This window comes from Chanos chanos, chromosome 1 (genome assembly GCF_902362185.1).
Source record: "Chanos chanos chromosome 1, fChaCha1.1, whole genome shotgun sequence".
Lineage (NCBI taxonomy): Eukaryota > Metazoa > Chordata > Actinopteri > Gonorynchiformes > Chanidae > Chanos > Chanos chanos.
The window spans coordinates 15,890,932-15,907,392 of NC_044495.1; the positions used below are offsets into that span (position 1 = coordinate 15,890,932).

At 42.9% G+C, this 16,461-nt stretch overlaps 1 protein-coding gene across 1 annotated transcript in view; it reads left to right on the forward strand.

The window, feature by feature from the left end:
• The window catches only part of wnk1b (WNK lysine deficient protein kinase 1b), a 74,843-nt gene that overhangs the window by 28,934 nt on the left and 29,448 nt on the right, over nucleotides 1–16,461 (forward strand). Inside the window, exons 2-4 of the mRNA XM_030771724.1 lie at nucleotides 7,434–7,606; nucleotides 10,784–11,004; nucleotides 12,669–12,826. Of these exons, the coding sequence (XP_030627584.1) occupies nucleotides 7,434–7,606; nucleotides 10,784–11,004; nucleotides 12,669–12,826 (552 nt within the window). The remainder of the gene's footprint in view (nucleotides 1–7,433; nucleotides 7,607–10,783; nucleotides 11,005–12,668; nucleotides 12,827–16,461) is intronic.

Here is a 16,461-nt window from a genome sequence, read left to right on the forward strand (position 1 = left end):
GACTGCACGTTGGCTCTCTGTCAATGCCAAAACAGCTGTACCGACCTCAGGGCATTTGCCTCAACACAGGTTTACGTTTCAGCTGACACATGTTTTGCTCAGCTGAACCTGACTGTAATTAAAGTTTCAAAAATAAGAAATGGAATGGTATCGTGACTCATAGATTTAGGAGTGGACCTGCAAGAGCCCCCAGGGTCTGGATATCTGAACTACAGCTTGCAATTCTAGGTCACAGAATGCACATGGCCTTGGTTACAAGCATCTGTGAAGCGCTGATGGATGGGAAAACCAAACCTCAAAGTTACTTCTCTAGTGTCTTAAATGTCTGCTTTAAACCCAGGATTTAGCTGTGTTAGTGTTACAGTTGTGGTCTGTTTCCCACTTGCATGGGCAGTGAAAGGTTTCACTTATTCAAAGCAGATGCCTGACACTTGCTGTTCTCTTATTTCCTTTGTCATTTCTTTGGGTTCAAGACCTCCGAAGATCCTTGCACCACGGGAGTCTGATCAGGGGACCCACAGCGAAGCTCTCTGCAGGAGGTTATCAGACCCTTCCATCCACTTATGGTCTAATGGTTCATAAAGCACTTATTGCTTCCTCTGTCAACCTCTTTGGTTCAGAAGGGCCAACCTTTGATAACCGACTCAGATTGAAGCTCTGTACTTTAAAGTACAAAACCATATTTAAGTCAAAGGGAAATATTTGCATTGATAATGAAACCATGTGTCAAAATGGATGGCTTCATTTGGTGAAAAAAAATTTAAGTTGGTTGGGTTGTTGGGGGAGTGATGGATTAGATGGTCTGGACTTCATGTGACCAGGGCCTGAGGGAGCCAGATGGTAAACAATTTTCCCTTGTAAACACGTTGTCAGCATCATGCTGGGTCACTCTTGTGTAGGAGCGGATGGATGAGGGTAGGGAGGACAAACTTAAATCTCCACTACTCCATTTAGAATCCATGGTCCTCTGTGGGAGACCTGTAAGACAGGACGTCACTCAAATGCTGTGCTTTGATCAGTGTTGGGTTCACCTTTGAGGTGTGTTATACTATGATTGTTTTGTTTTCCATAAATAGCCAAGACAGGCACAAAAATGTCATTTCTGCTACAATAGATTTGCGTGTCTTTGAACATACAGAGGAAACAGGGAGGGAAAAAGCATTATTTGGACTTCAGAGAACATAGTGAAGTTGTCAAATGAAAGCCTTATGATATTCACAGTTCAGTGCAGACAGGGGAAATAAGGCATGAGAGGAGCGTGTGTAGCTAAGGGGATTTTTTTAAACAAGTGGTGGACCAGCTGGCCTCTATTTGGCTCCGTTCAACGCTCACTATTCCTGGAGTCTCCCTTGGTTTGAACCAGTGCCTTGTTTCCACTACATCGTGACAACACAGAAACACAAAGGCAATATATTTCTGCCCAGAGGGTACAGTTAGAGTTTGTCTTGATGCATGAAAGCCCCCCTCGGTTGTTACTAAGTGCTGCTGGGAAATCGAACACAGGCTTTTGGGTAGTCATGTGATGAAGTGCCTATTCGTCACCAGTGCATTTTATTTTTTTGTTTTATCAGCATGCAGCAGCTGATTGCCCCACTGCTCCTCCATCCTAAATTAGTGTAGCAGATTATTCAGTAACCACTGCAGTGTGCTCCTTTCAGACTACTGTACTAGAGCAGATATGTGTTATTATTCAGCCTGCATGTTACATTAGGATTTCTGCCTGCTGGCTCTTCATGTCCTTCTCTTGTATCTCAGGCACTAGCGTCCCACTTTGACCACTCTCACTGGTATATCGGTGTCCACTCTCTGGCTGCCAGCCATATTCTAAGTGCGAAGGGTGATGGGTATTTTTGGCTGTGGTGTGGCATGCCATTGTTCTGCTAACGTCCCTGTCTGTGAAATATGAATCACTTAAAAACCAGGGTCAGTTGAGGCGCGGTGGAGCCAAATTCTTTGTCCTGTCATTAGCTCCGAATCCCTGGGAAGACAGTTTGATAGCTGCTTGAGGAAGTAAAGAAACGATGGTAACGACAGATAATGAAGCCAGAGATAGCATCCTGCTCTCTACCTCTGAACAGCATTTAATGCTTTTAAAGACCGAACTTTTCCCTTTGTCTGTCAGGACACTTGGGCTTTTGGGTTTCTTATTCTTCTGGAAAAGTACCGGCTCAGTCAGGAGCTCGCATTCCTCGAAATCGTGGCCTGCATCCAGGATGAGATGCTTGGTTTTCTTTTCTTTTTTTTTTTTTTCTTTTGGATACACTTTGCTGGCTACAGATTGTACGCTGAGCAAGCCTGGAGCAGGCCTGGGGTTCTATAGGATGGATAGTTGATTATGTATGTGTGCTATATTGGGCCCAGCTGTTTTCTCTGTAAACTGTTTGTGCATTGGCTCTGAAGGAAGCTTTCCCCAGTCAGTAGAGACCCAGTTTGGGTTGACATGTCGTTATGGATTGATGCCACTCATTATGCTCAGGCTCTGGCAGCTATAGGCTATCAGTTGTTCACAACTGCTCAGAGTAGATAGGATTTCCATACAGATCCTACTGCAGCTGTCATATATGAATTATAGTGTGTCAGGCAAAACTCCCCCTGCTCTGTCTCTCACTAAAGCAGATGCCATTTTGCAGTGTGTTACAACTTGGCTGCATGTGCTCACAGACACTTTCTGGTTTAGAGAGCTTGTCCACAGATCCAGTACATGAAGCTCAGCCCAGTACAGTACATACAAGCAAACTACAGTGTGCAAAGATTTTTGCCCTGATCATCCACAAGACACAGCGGTACTTTTAGGAGTCTCGGAGTTGTAGAATCAGATCAAATCTAAAAGGAGGACAGCCCAATGGTGCCATGTAATGGGAGCCATAGTGGTTAATTTTTTGATGGGTTTAAAATTCACAGTTGCTTGAACAGGTGCCAGTTCTCATGTCCCTCCTCACCTGAACACATTTGGACATCTTCAAGTGTGTTACACATATGCCTCAAGCCCATGAGAACTCTATAAACACAAGCACTCAGAAGCGCTTCACCATGCCAAGATAATCATTCATACCTATCCCCACCTCCTCCTCGCCAAAGTCAGGACGTCAATCTTCAGTCGCTGGCCTAAACTCAAACGGTGATCAACACCAAACTCAATAGGGAAAATCAAAATTTACATTGGGATGAGACTACATCAGTGCCAGAGGTTACGGCTACTGTTTTTTTTTTTTTTATTATATCACAGGGTGTGTGTGTTCACACACCCACTGAAACCTTGTGTTATCACTGGGCTCTTTGATCTGCTCGGCCTTTGACTCCCTTCTGGCATTTTTTGTAGGAATTCAAAGAAACCCGCCGTGCTGACTCACTGAAAGCGGTTACGTTTGTCTTGCATAAATTTAAATCTGGAAATTATTTAAGTGCACGGTTGTTTGGACGTGGATCACAGAATTTCAGCACAATCTCTCAGGCTTTTTTGTAAATTCTATCAAATGATTTTGTGGCTTCCCTGAGGTCGAAAGCTATGACTCCCTTTCTTATTTCCAACTCAATAAAGCCTTGTATATATAAATGTAATAACTTTATTTCTTCTACAGGGGAGAGTCCTTGGCCATGACACTGCCTGTAATGCGTAATCGAAAATTCCCCAGAGCAAGCATTCAGGTGGCTTGCATCCATATTAATATTTTATATGCGGAAATAAATGAAATTCCCTGGTGCCCACATGGTTGGGATTCATGGACTGCCCTCCCTTCTCTCATATCCTGTACAAAGCTTCATGCTACAAACAAGGGAAAAGGCATTCGTTAAAAAAACTGAAATTGTTTCCTTGTGAATTACAGGAAGAAAAAATTGGAATATTTGTTCATTCTTTAAAAACACACAAATAAATAAATAAATAAATAAATAAAATGCAGCTCTGGATGCGGTCAGTCATCTCATGTCTTGTCACCATGATTTTTTGTGAAAGGAATTTTCCAGAAGCGTGGGTGGAGTAGGGCTGAAGCCAGTGTTGTCTCTGTCTGCCCACGTTGTAGTGGGTTTGTTTACTGGATGGCCGGGCAGTCAGAGCAGAGCTTGCTAATCTCTAAATGTAGCTGTGGATGAACAGTGCCAGAATTAGTGTTAAGATCGAGAATAAACATCTGATTGTTCACTGAGCTGATGATGTCTGTGGACCGAGAGGTCACATGATAGAGCACGAGCAGAACAGAGATCACAGCTTAACTCTGTGTGAGTGTGTGTGTGTGTTTTTGTGTGTGTGCATTTTTTTTTGTGTGTGTGTGTATGCGTTTGTGTGGGTGGGTGGTGGGCAGTGGGAGGCAGAGAGACAGTGTATTAATGGAAACGCTGCATCATCTATTAGCAGTTATCCACTTTTTAGATAACTGCTTTGAGAGACTTCTCTTTGCAAATGACGCATATTAATTACCATGGTCCCAGGCAATGTGTAAATGAAGGTGTAATGTAGAGATGTAAAAAGAATTAATGCCGTGCCTAACGTACTTTCACTAGAGCATATTCCTGTGTCAAGTGAATGTAAGCAAAATTGTGATCTTTGGCTGAATCTTTACATTAAAGTACTTTTCTGTTTGCAATACTCCTCCCTTAATAATTAAATCAGAGAATTTATGGGCATGGTTTGCTTAAGCGATTATTCATTTAATTATTTGCATCACGACTGAGAGGAACAGCAACACCTGTGTTTGTATTTTAAGCAGTGAAGTGCTTTATAAGTGTCAGTTGTGGTTTACCAAGGCAAGTAAACGGAACACGAGTGCATGCGGTTCTACAGCAAAACATTCACTATCTTTCCTTATTCTCCAGCCACAAACAAACAAACAAGCAGGTCATCTCTGCTTCCTGTCACTTATTTTCAGTTGTGCAACCAAAGTAAGAGAGAGAGAGAGAGAGAGAACATTACAGAGTGATAATTAGTTCAGAGATGGGAGCAATTGATCTCTCTCTCTTTCTCAGACCAGAACAGTAGATAATGATGTGACCTCTACTTATTCCTACAAGTCCCTCCTTTTCTCCAGGGTTATCAGTGTCTGATTGAATTTCCTTATACAGTGAGTGTGATGAGGGATAATATTTGCCCTGGTTGCTGAGCACAGCGCCACTCTGGTACGCTCTGGTGCCTTGCACTTCAGTGGCCTAGCTGAGCTCAGAGTGATAGAGAACGGTGGGATTGGGACATTAATAGCTAGTAGAAGCAGTGCTCTGTTGGTCATGCATTACTTGCACTTTGAATAACTCTGAGAGTATGTTTGTAGATCTGTGTGATGTAGTCCAGAAGAAAATTTGAGCCTCACCACACAAAGTCAGTCAGTATGTGAACATCTATTCCCAACCGGTCTGCACACCCCAACCAATAGCATGAAGACATGATCATCAATGATGGGGTAAAGCTTTTGGTCACCACATAGACATAACACTTGTATGTGGTTGCCATAGTTTACAAGTGGTTGGGAAGGGTGTTGCAAAGAACATGCTTGACTGTGTTCTTGGAAGGTCAGTGAGACTGGCTCTCTCCCCGTTAGCAGTTTTTCTGGAGCCTCTAATGCCGACACGAGCAGGTGAATCCAGGGAAACGGTGGCAACATCCTTACATGGTGTGGTCCTGCATCCCTGGGGAGCCGTCTGCAGTTTGGCATTTGAAAAGAAGTGATGACTGACTTTGTATGTAATGATGGATGCATGCCCTAGACGTCACCCTCCCAGACTGATGCAGGGGTTGTGCATTGTTGGAGATTTAAAACAGTATTGGGAAATGGATAATGTAAATGAAGACTAAATGTATGTTGCACGTATTACTTATGCAAAAGCTATTATGCTTGGTGATGAGCATTTTATATGTACAGTTATGATATCATGTATTGTTGTAACACTGCTATAGCAATACACCATGTTTGGCTCTGAAATTATTGTTTGTTTTTTGCAAACAATTCAGGATACAGAGTGAGCTGGATGATATCTCAGGGGATCGAGACATGACACACTTGAGTGTCACTAACAAGTAGAAATATGACACAGAAAAAAAATATTATCAGAAAGCCTCCTTCCCTTCATGGTTCGAATTTTCACCATGGGAGAGCTCAGGTTTTCAGTGTTACAGATCTGTCTCTCCACTACCCCCCCCTCCCCTCTCTCTCTCTCTCTCTCTCTCTCTCTCTCTCTCTCTCTCTCCCTTCCTTTCACATCCCTCTGCCAGCCCTGTGATATTAGTGGTTGTAATTGTGTTTTATGTCTCCTCTTGTAGCACAGCAGGCCTGGGTATGAGCCTGTGCTTTTATTAATATGTTGCTGAAACTCTATTGTCAGCGTTTTTGCCAGGCATGCAGTCACAGAACAGACAGAGTAAGTTTTATGAGGGTCCTGAGCTAGTTGGCTTGCCTAGAACTCTAGATTGCATTTTATGCTCTGTTATTATCATTTCACTCCATTTAAAAACATAACCTTTTGAGAAGATAACCTGTCTTTTCTTTTTTTTTTTTTTTCTTTTACCACATATCACCCAACTTTTCAGAGGTGAATGAGAGGTCATGGTTGCATGCAAGATGAAATTAGGACACTGCTGTAAAACGCAGCCCCCCCCCCCCCCCCCCCCCCCCCGCCATCAGTTCATTTCCTATCTGCACTTCTCTAAGGATATAATGTGTGAGTAGGGGCAGGGCTTGTGCACACAGTTTGACCCGGTGATAAGGCCCATGCCTATTTTGGAAGAGAGACGGAGACCGAAAACGAGACCAGACCAGGGCCTCTGACTCACCTATCCTGGGTATCCTCATAAAGACAGGAGAAAACACCACAAACCAGGGGAGCTGTGGTGACCCCCTGGATAGAATATCAGAGGGTTTTTTAGGGAGAGGAGGAAGGGGAAGGTGATGCTGTATCATTTTCTCTGGTTGGGCAAGTTTAGCTTTAGCTTCAAGAAGTATGTGTCGACGAGAGTGTATCTGCATTTAGGCTGAATTCCTGCACAGTCTCTTGGCAAAAACCACATTGATTTATACTTTGATACATTAAGTAAAGAGGATATATGCTTGTATGTGTGTGTGTGTGTGTGTGTGTGTGGAGGGTTGTGCATTTGTGTGCATATATGTGTGTGTGGTCCTGTGAACCCTTGGGGCCTATAGGACTCTTGAAAGCAGAGTAGAGGCATTCTCTCCTGTGACATTCGGCCTGCTCTCACTCTCCGCTCATTCTGGGACACTTTTGACTGAGGTGTCAAAGGCCTGACTGGAATGTGGTATTTACATCAGAGTATCTAAACCAGTGCTTTCGCACTGATCTGTTTTGTGTTCAGAGAAGCTGAGTGATTTGGCGTAAAATCTCTTACGACACTGATGTCTCGTTGACCCTTGACTTTTACCACTCCATCTCTAATAAAGGTTTTGTCTGACCTGTACTCTCTAAGTGATGATCCTTTTTTTTTTTGGTCTCTGTAGGATCGTAAGCTGTCCCGATCGGAGCGTCAGCGCTTTAAAGAGGAGGCCGGCATGCTGAAAGGACTGCAGCATCCTAACATCGTGCGTTTCTACGACTCCTGGGAATCCTCCTTGAAAGGCAGGAAATGCATTGTGCTGGTGACCGAACTCATGACATCTGGAACCCTCAAAACGTGAGTCAGTGATTCCACAAATCCCTCATGGCTCTCCCTTCTCTGTTGATTCCACGTCGTGCATGGGTCTCTGTGTTTAGTCTGTCAGCACATCTGATCCAACAGTCAACTATCTGACATAGCGCTGGTCATGTCAGTGCCACGGTTTACCACTGCCACATCTGCAACTCTACCTCTTCTCACAGTTGGTCTTTCAAGATTTAACAACATGAATGCTAGATAACTCATGTAACCGTCTATTTCATGTGTGTAGTTACAAATCGATTTCGGTGTCATACACATGACGAATATGCCCCTTGGTTGACATTTTTTCATGACACATTCCTGATTGAAGACATGTATGACACTGTGATTGGCATGTTATGAAAGCATGTCATGGAAAGTAAAATTTTTTTATAAATGTAAAGGTCTCTTGCATAACTCCTGCAGTAGAATTGTGATTGCATTCAAAGCGTCTCTGCAGTATTGCGGAGCACAATAGGTAGAGAGAGGGTTTAATTGAAGCTCCTAGCAGGGTGCTTTTTCAGATGCCAGTCAGCAGTCATAAGTCCATCTGAGCACAAACAACTTTGGTCTGGCTATCCAGCTGGGACAACCATTATCTCTTACAAAACCATGAATTTCAATAGGGTGCTGGGTAAAATGGTTTCAGTGGTGGGAAAAAAAAAAATCGGCTGTCAAGCAGGAGTAGGCATGCCATCTCTAATCAGTGGTGCATTGTGGGTATTGACCACTGTCTTGTGGCTTCTGTTGCTGCTGCTGCAGATTCCTAACATTCTTGGTCTAGAGGGTTGGACAGTAACTGTTCTGACCAGAGGGGATTCACGGCAAAGCGGATCACACTCAGGCTCTACAGCAACCTCCTGTGGACGTGTTGATGCTGTCATTCACCCCCACTGTTCTTTCCATTTTCACACTCAGAGTCATGAAGTTGCCGTTGTCACAAACACAGGTGCATGCTAACTCAAGGGCTTTTTCAATTTGAGGTCTAACACTGAGGTCAGAGAACCAGTCCAAGCAGTTACAGGCACTCACAAAGGACAGGCATAAACAAACATACACATCCATGCAGGATCAGATGTGCCTCGTGTTGCTCTCCCACAGACAAACAGGCCTTTTGTAACTTTGCACATGGTTGCTCTCCTACCCGAAAATAAACAGCGACAGAGGGAGCAGGTAGCTGCACCGTGGCCTACATAAACAAACACACATGCACACACACACTCGCCTGTGCTCTTTTTGGTGTACTTTTTGATTGTCCAGGTGAGCTCGTTCTTTGCAAAATGAGCAGTGACCCAGTTCAGAGGTCTGTTTATTAAAAAAAGAAAAAAAACCCCTGGGTTGTCTTGTACCTCTGTACTGACCGTTCTTTACTCTCCTGTCAGCATGTAAACAGTTTCTCATTCGTGTGCCACTCAAACATCTGTACTGTTGTCCTTGGTTAAAAATAGCTCACAAAATTGCCTTTTCTCAAAGCTCATTGTTATAAAGATTACCTGAAACTAAGGGTAGTGTTTTCTTAAGAGACTGACTAATGAAAAGCTTGGAAAGAGAGAGAAAGAGAAGCAGAGATGGGAAGCTGGGAAGGAGGGAGGGAGGGAGAGAAAGAGGGAGGGAAGTTTTTGTTGAGCAAGAAAACCATGGGGCCTACTTGATGAGTGATGAGACAGTTTGCCTGGGGCACTGTCAGTCATCGCTCCCCTGCACATCCACAGATCTCACCGTTGGCACTGAACGCGTCCTTCAGTCAACGTTTAACTTCCGTCAAAGCAGCCCCACCCATCTCGTCACTCGGCCTCTCCCACAGGGACACTTGACAATCAAAACCCAAAATCGCTGTGGGCTCTCGTACACCACGCTGTCAAGCTGTTTACACAAACTCTGTACTAAATATTCCTCCGGTAAATTCTCTGTCATTTATCCAGCCTTTTGTAGTGTTGCTCAACTAGATAGAAATTAACATTTCAGTGAAAAGAAACAAAGTCCTGTGTCTTTTATTTTAATTAATGTGTGAGCAAGTTGTCATTGGAACAGGGTGCACATCTGTCTTTTTAATACATATCAATCACATCAGTCACATTCATTCAAACTTCCCTGGAATCAAGCCCAACATGGGCTAACGTTGTTTCTGATTTTCCTCACGTCAAACTGGTAAGACCACTGAATCTGCAAAGTTCACCTAAGTACAGTAGTGATAGCTACCAAAGATCAATCAACACCTTATTTTGTGGGACTGACAGTGTATAGGCCTAGTTGTTGTTTGTGTGTTTGTCTTATTTTGTTCCCACATTTGTGTAGCCAAGAGTTTGTAGCCTCATACAGGATTGGGCTGAACGATGGATTCCCAGCTCACCTCGCTGCTGGACTCTGAGTAGATTGTTGTAATGAGGATTACTGGAGAAAATCCTGGGGCCATGGCATGACTCCAGTAGATTTCTGTATGCAGGACTAATCTAATGACTGCTCTGCTCTCACATGCTCTTGTCCCACCAGAGACCCCACCTCTTTTTCTGTATCCCTGAAATACAAAACGCAGACTTATTTGAAATGTAAATCCCCTAATTCAGCCATAAGGGAGAATTGTGGTGTTTATTACAATTCCATCTGTCTCTAGTTAGTCTGTCTAATCTCCATCTCTGTTGACGATGGACCTGACACTTGCCTGTGCTGGCAGTTTGTCCAGGTGAGTTTGTGCCAGAAAGATGTGTGCATGGGTCACCTGCAACATGTACAGTAAAACAGAGCTGTGACCTTTATCTTATCTTTCTGATTTCATAGTACCTGGCATTAAATCAAGGTGTTTCATGGTTGTATCCAGAAAATTTCCATTCAGCATTAGGTAATCCCGGAAACTCTCAGATAAATTCTGGAATATTGCCATGTAACATTAATGGAGGTTTTGTCTGTGTTTATTGGCATTGTGAGTAATGGCAGTGATAGGGGTCTAAATCCGCTTTAGGCCAGCAAACAGTAAACAGTTCCTCTTTTGCCACTGTGACTATCAGGTTTGTATGTCTTTTCCCACGACAAGGATCGTCTGTCACAGATAATCTGTCAGATTGCACTGTGACTCACTGTGGTTTAAAAAACCCCAAAAAACAACAATGAAAAAAACCCAGATCTCTCCAAAAGAATTGTATCTCTGTTAACTGCAGTGGTTCCTGGTTTTGCTTTCAGGTATCTGAAGCGTTTCAAGGTGATGAAGATCAAAGTTCTGCGAAGTTGGTGTCGACAGATCCTAAAGGGCTTACATTTCCTTCACACCAGGGCCCCTCCCATCATTCACAGGGACCTCAAGTGTGACAACATCTTCATCACAGGACCTACTGGGTCCGTTAAGATCGGTGACCTGGGTCTGGCCACCCTCAAACGCTCATCGTTTGCCAAGAGTGTCATAGGTACGACCCTGCCCTCTGCCAGTCCTCGCTGCCTGCAGTGTGCATAAACATTGAACTGAGCAAAGCTTCTTCATAGGTGATAGAATACAAAATATTTTATGTGTCCCTGCTTACCTCATTGGTTGTGTGGTGAAGAGGTGGTAGATGGTAAATTAAAATCATGCTTGTTTTACAGTTGAGAATGCATTTAGAAATGGAACAGATCACAGTTTTTTTCTGCACCTTCCGAATACACAAGACCTCCAATTTTAATTCCTAAATCCAATAAACTTGTCGTTGGAGTTATAAATAGATATGACTACTGAATATGTTTAAATGTCTCCATAAAAGTCAAATACACTGTTTGGTTCTGTTGTGCTCCATATGAAACTAATAAACAAACAATTGGCCTCCACATGGAGCAGCTGAAAGCACCCCAAATTTTTATCAAGTTTAGCGGGTTTAAGTTTAATCCCTTTTACGATATGCAAGGCGTCGAGAGTCTTGAGGCGCATATCATTAGAAAGTTAGTTACACGTGGAATTTCGTTAAATAATTGGTTGATGGTGAAGGAATCTGTGGTCTGTGTGTTGCATATGTATTTACAGAGAATTCTGCCAGTAACCTGCAACATCTCTCTCCAAAGGTGTGCCACTTTGCTTCGTCACCCCCCCCCCCCCCTTACTTTTCAGCAACATGTAGTCTTCTGATTTGTGTCTGTCTGGCCTTCCAATCCTCTCTTTTTCCACTAATCAATGTCTTTTGCCTTAGTTTTTTTTTTTTTTTTGCCACCCTTGAGTGTGTTTTTTCCCCTAAAATATAGGGCTAAAACCCCAACTGTCTCTTGTGCAGTATGGCCTATTTAACCGTACTGCAGTTCAGACAGTAAGTGTGCTGAACATGGATCTGGTAAGTCATTGAGCACTATGTGCCCTACCATAAAAAAAGGGAACTTAAAAGATTATAAATATACTTTCTTCTCTTTTTCTCTGTAAGGCCTTTTGTTTATCAGGCTAATTTGATACGCTGAATAATGCTGTATAATCACTAGCTATGGGATATACATCTCCCAGTCCTGAACTTTCCTAACCTTTCCTCTCAGCAGGGTGTCATGAAGGTAAGTGGTTCAAAATAACCTTTTCAAGTGTTAAGTTATTGAAATACATTTATTTCCATAGCTAGTCATTCTTTCATAGCATTAGAAAATATTGAAAAATGTTCACCTAAGATGGCTCTAGTGCTTACTAATGCAGTAAGTCTGCCTAATGCTTTCTGTTTTATGCACAGTAGCTCATATTGTCTGACAGCCAAACCCTTCAAATTGGGCCTGATATTGATTCCAATGCTCCAGTCCCACTCTTGCCAACTCACTCCTAAAGGCCTTACAGAGAAAAATATGAACTTCTCTGGAGGCTTAATAACTCAAGGCAGCTTTCCTTGTCCTCTTTTTTGTTTTGTTTTTGTTTTGTTTTTTTTTGTCCCCCCCCCCCCCCCATCTTTCTCTCTCTACCTTTTACCCCACTTCTACTCCTCTGTCTCTTTTCTTCCCAGGATTGCTCAGCACCACAGATCGCGTCTCTTCTCCTCTCCGAGCCCTGTGCTTGAGGGCCTGTAGGGGGAGTGAGTGAGTGAGTGTGTGCAGGTCTGAGGCTGTGAGAGTTCTGAATGGTTGTTTTGATTTGAAGGTACCCCTGAGTTCATGGCTCCTGAGATGTATGAGGAGAAGTATGATGAGTCAGTGGACGTTTACGCCTTTGGGATGTGCATGCTGGAGATGGCCACCTCGGAGTACCCTTACTCCGAATGTCAGAACCCCGCCCAGATTTACCGTAGAGTCACCAGCGTGAGTGATGATTTTCTTTACTGATATTAACACACGCTTACCTCCCTCTCTCTCCCCCTCTCTCTCTCTCCTTGCCTCCCTTCCCCCTTGCTCCCTCCCTCCCTCTTTCTCTCCTATCTTCTCTGTCTCTCTCCCATAGAACCACTCTGATGACTTAGCATTCATCACGCCATAAAAAGCCAGCATTACAATGCTTAGTGGGTGAAATATTAGATCCTGTCCCGCCCAGTGACATGATCTCTGTATCCGTCATACACTAAACAAATAAAGCTGTGGATTCAGAGGAATGTTTGTCAGCCAAAGATACACACACTGTGATGTAATTGCTTTTCACAAGGATGGTGCTGTCACACCAGTGCTCATGTGATTTTTCTCATGTGTTATGTTTTTGTCACTAGAAATAGGTGTTTGCTTCTGATTAAGTATGAACCAACAGACTTGATTAAGACTAATACTGTTTAATTTAGCTCCGACCCCCTTTTTATAGTACGTCGCTCACCTGTTTGTCATGTGATTTATGTAGTTAGATATTGTGCAACAAAATCACTTTGATGAAACCCTTAGAGTGACTGAAGGCTTTAAATAAGTACATGCAGTTTCCTTATGCTTAGCACCCTCATGAATGCTCTTCCTACCTTAGAAATCACTTGTAAATCCTGTTTAAATGTACTGTGTGTCAGATCGTAGCCAGGCCTCAGGATGGCCTTTGTTTGTCTTCCACACACCGGTTGTTTATTTGTTCGGCTGTGGGGGAAAATCAGGCTGTCATGAACCCAGCTGAGTTCAGGCCCAGTCAGATGAGAGGTCGTATGATTCTGCTGTCAAAAGAAATTGAAAACAGTCATTGTAAATGCTCCATGTGTTCTCGCTAAATGCTCTCAGTCTTACCAGGAGGGGGCAGCACTGTCTATACCATGAGGAAGACTTTTCTGTCGCATTTCGTCATAATCTCTAGTCCCATGGATTTAATGAACGGCATATGTTTGATTAAGTTTTCTGTGGGCGCCTGAGTGAGCTGATCGTGGGTGTGTTAGTATTCGGAAGAGTGTTTTAGCTGGGGTAGAATGTGACGTGTGAGTGAGTTGTCTGTGAAGAAGTGAAATTCCAAGGCAATGCTCTGTGAGACTGTGATTGCTTGAAAATTCTCTAGAAGTTTGTATGTGGTTGTAATCTGTTCAGCATGCCTGGCTTATTTGCACTCTGATCAAAGTTGAAGTTTCTGTGAGCTTGATGAAGAATTGAAACCCTCATTGTTACGTTACAGAGAATCCTCAGATTCTTTGAATACCGTTGACATGTCTGTTCCTCTCTGTTATCTCAAAAGCAGTGATGTATGTCTTTGTTATTTCCTGCCTGTGACTGACACCTAAGCTAAAGAGTATGTTCTATTTCTTTCTGTATTTTTTTTTCTCTCTTTCTCTCCTCCCTAACCTTGGTGGAGAATAGTCCCTTACTGAGTCATCCAAACCTCCTCTGTCCAGAGGAGTGGAGGGAGACACAGATCTGCTGCCGCACTTCTGCCAGCTACCGATGGTGCTGTGTGACTAGTCAGGCAAAGCTGAGCGAGGCAGAAAGGGGAAACTGTAGAGGGTTCTGTACTGCTTTAGTGATGCAGTAGCTCCTGTCTGGCTCTGTGAGTCAGCACCGAGATTCATAGAGTGTGTCTAGTGCTGTGGGGGCTCTGCTCGCGTCCCACCAACTGTTGATGGATAGAAGACTGACCGTGTCCTGAATTTCACAGCTCTGGCTTTATCCGCCTCTCAGAAAAAGCTGCTGCCAGACTTTCCTCCAGCCTGTTTAATCTGATGAAATCCAATAGCACAGACACAACAAAGTGCATAGAGAAGCAATTTAAGTTCAATACCATAATGCAGTTGGAAGGCATTTTAAGATCAAGAGTCTTGAGTTCAACCCACTCACAGATGTGAGAATGTATTTATTTGTTTGTTTGTTTATTTATAAATCCTAATCTGCTGGGTTGTAATTAAATATTTTATATGGAGTCCTTTAAATTTTCTCCATAAACCTATGTTAAGATACAGCCTTTTGTAATTAAATATTCATTCAGATGCATATGCTGTAAGGATGTTTGTCAGGCTTTGTTGTGAGCACTTCTGTTGGCCAATAGGACTGGATGTTGGATAATTTAAATTCTTGTGGATGAATTACGGCTCTCTCACTAAATACCTATGATGTCAGCAGGCAGATCCCAATGCTTGGGCCCATTGTGTGACTGCACACCATCATCATGTTAGAATTAAAGCAGAATGAAGATGTCTTGTGCTTGCCTGACATTCTCTTTATGCCCTGCAGATCTGTTTGTCACTGCAGTAGATTGGCTGGTTTAAAAAGCTATGGTATGCTTCAGAGCAGGGAAACATAGAGCAGCTGTTGTAATATAGAAGTGTGTGACACTTTTGCTTAGTTTTTTAGCCAAACTTCCATATGGTTCTGCTTGTGTTTTCTCCTTAATCCCTTTTCTACAGGTCTTCCTTTCTGGCTACACAGTCAGTTGTCTCGTTAATTAGTGCCTTGTGCTGCAGACTTTATAGTATGTGGCAGTTTGACTGAGTCTCAGTCATTTGTGGATAATGTTCAAGTTATTTTGGGCCTTCTTTGTTCATGGCTTAATCCGACAGACCCTTAAAAGTAATTAGGACGTACACTGCTGAATGAATTCAACCAGAAAATAAAACACTTTCAATATTAACACACACCGCAACACTCTCCGCTCAGCTTAAAGATTCAAAGAGTTTAGGTCATAATTGCTTTTGTGCTATCTTCACTATGTCCAATTACTCAACCAACCCTCCACCCCCAAACTCCTACAGGCTATCTCCTCCCTCTCTCTTTTGAAAAAGTTAAAAATGATTGCTCCTTAATTTTCCTCTATTGTTGACTGGGAGGAGAATAGGGAGCTGAGTGGATCCGGCTTAAATGCACCTATTCGCTAGGATCTGTAAAGAGCTTTTATAATCACCTTGTTATTGGAATACTTCTAGTTTCTGACTTAATTCCATTACTTCTTCCGTCATCCCTAACTTTGTTTGCCCCTGGAATCCGAGCAGGGGGGCAGCGTTATATAAGAAGTAGATGAAGGAGTTGGGTGGGGGGTGGGTTAGTAAATAGTGTGGTAGACAACGGTTTGAGACAGAACTTAGCCCAGAGCGTTCGACGTACCAGGTTATCATCGGTAAGTCTCTCACAATCTCTTTGTTTCTCTGATGCCTATTTTGACACTGGGCCTTCCTCAGAAGCTTTGATGTGAAAATGTTCTGAGTGGTCTTTTTCTCGCAGGGGAAGGGATGTGTCAGGACTTCTGTGAAAGAAAGTCTTGCAAAATCTAATCCTTTCAAAAATGCTTTGTGGAATATTTGTGTCATAATGATGCTTGATTGAGAGGACACGGTGTCACTGATCTCCACTTTGTGGATTAGGCTGACAGCTTGATAATGGGTACACTTACTATTGTGCCAAGTATTTGTTTATTCCCTGAAAGTTGTGAGGAATGCTTTGAGGTAAAAGTTGAGAGAAATTGCTGTTTGTACAGAGACGCTGATTACATATAATTTTTTATGGTTTTAAAAATACTTTATTTGCATTGGTAACTAACTAATGTAAATGCAATCAGATCT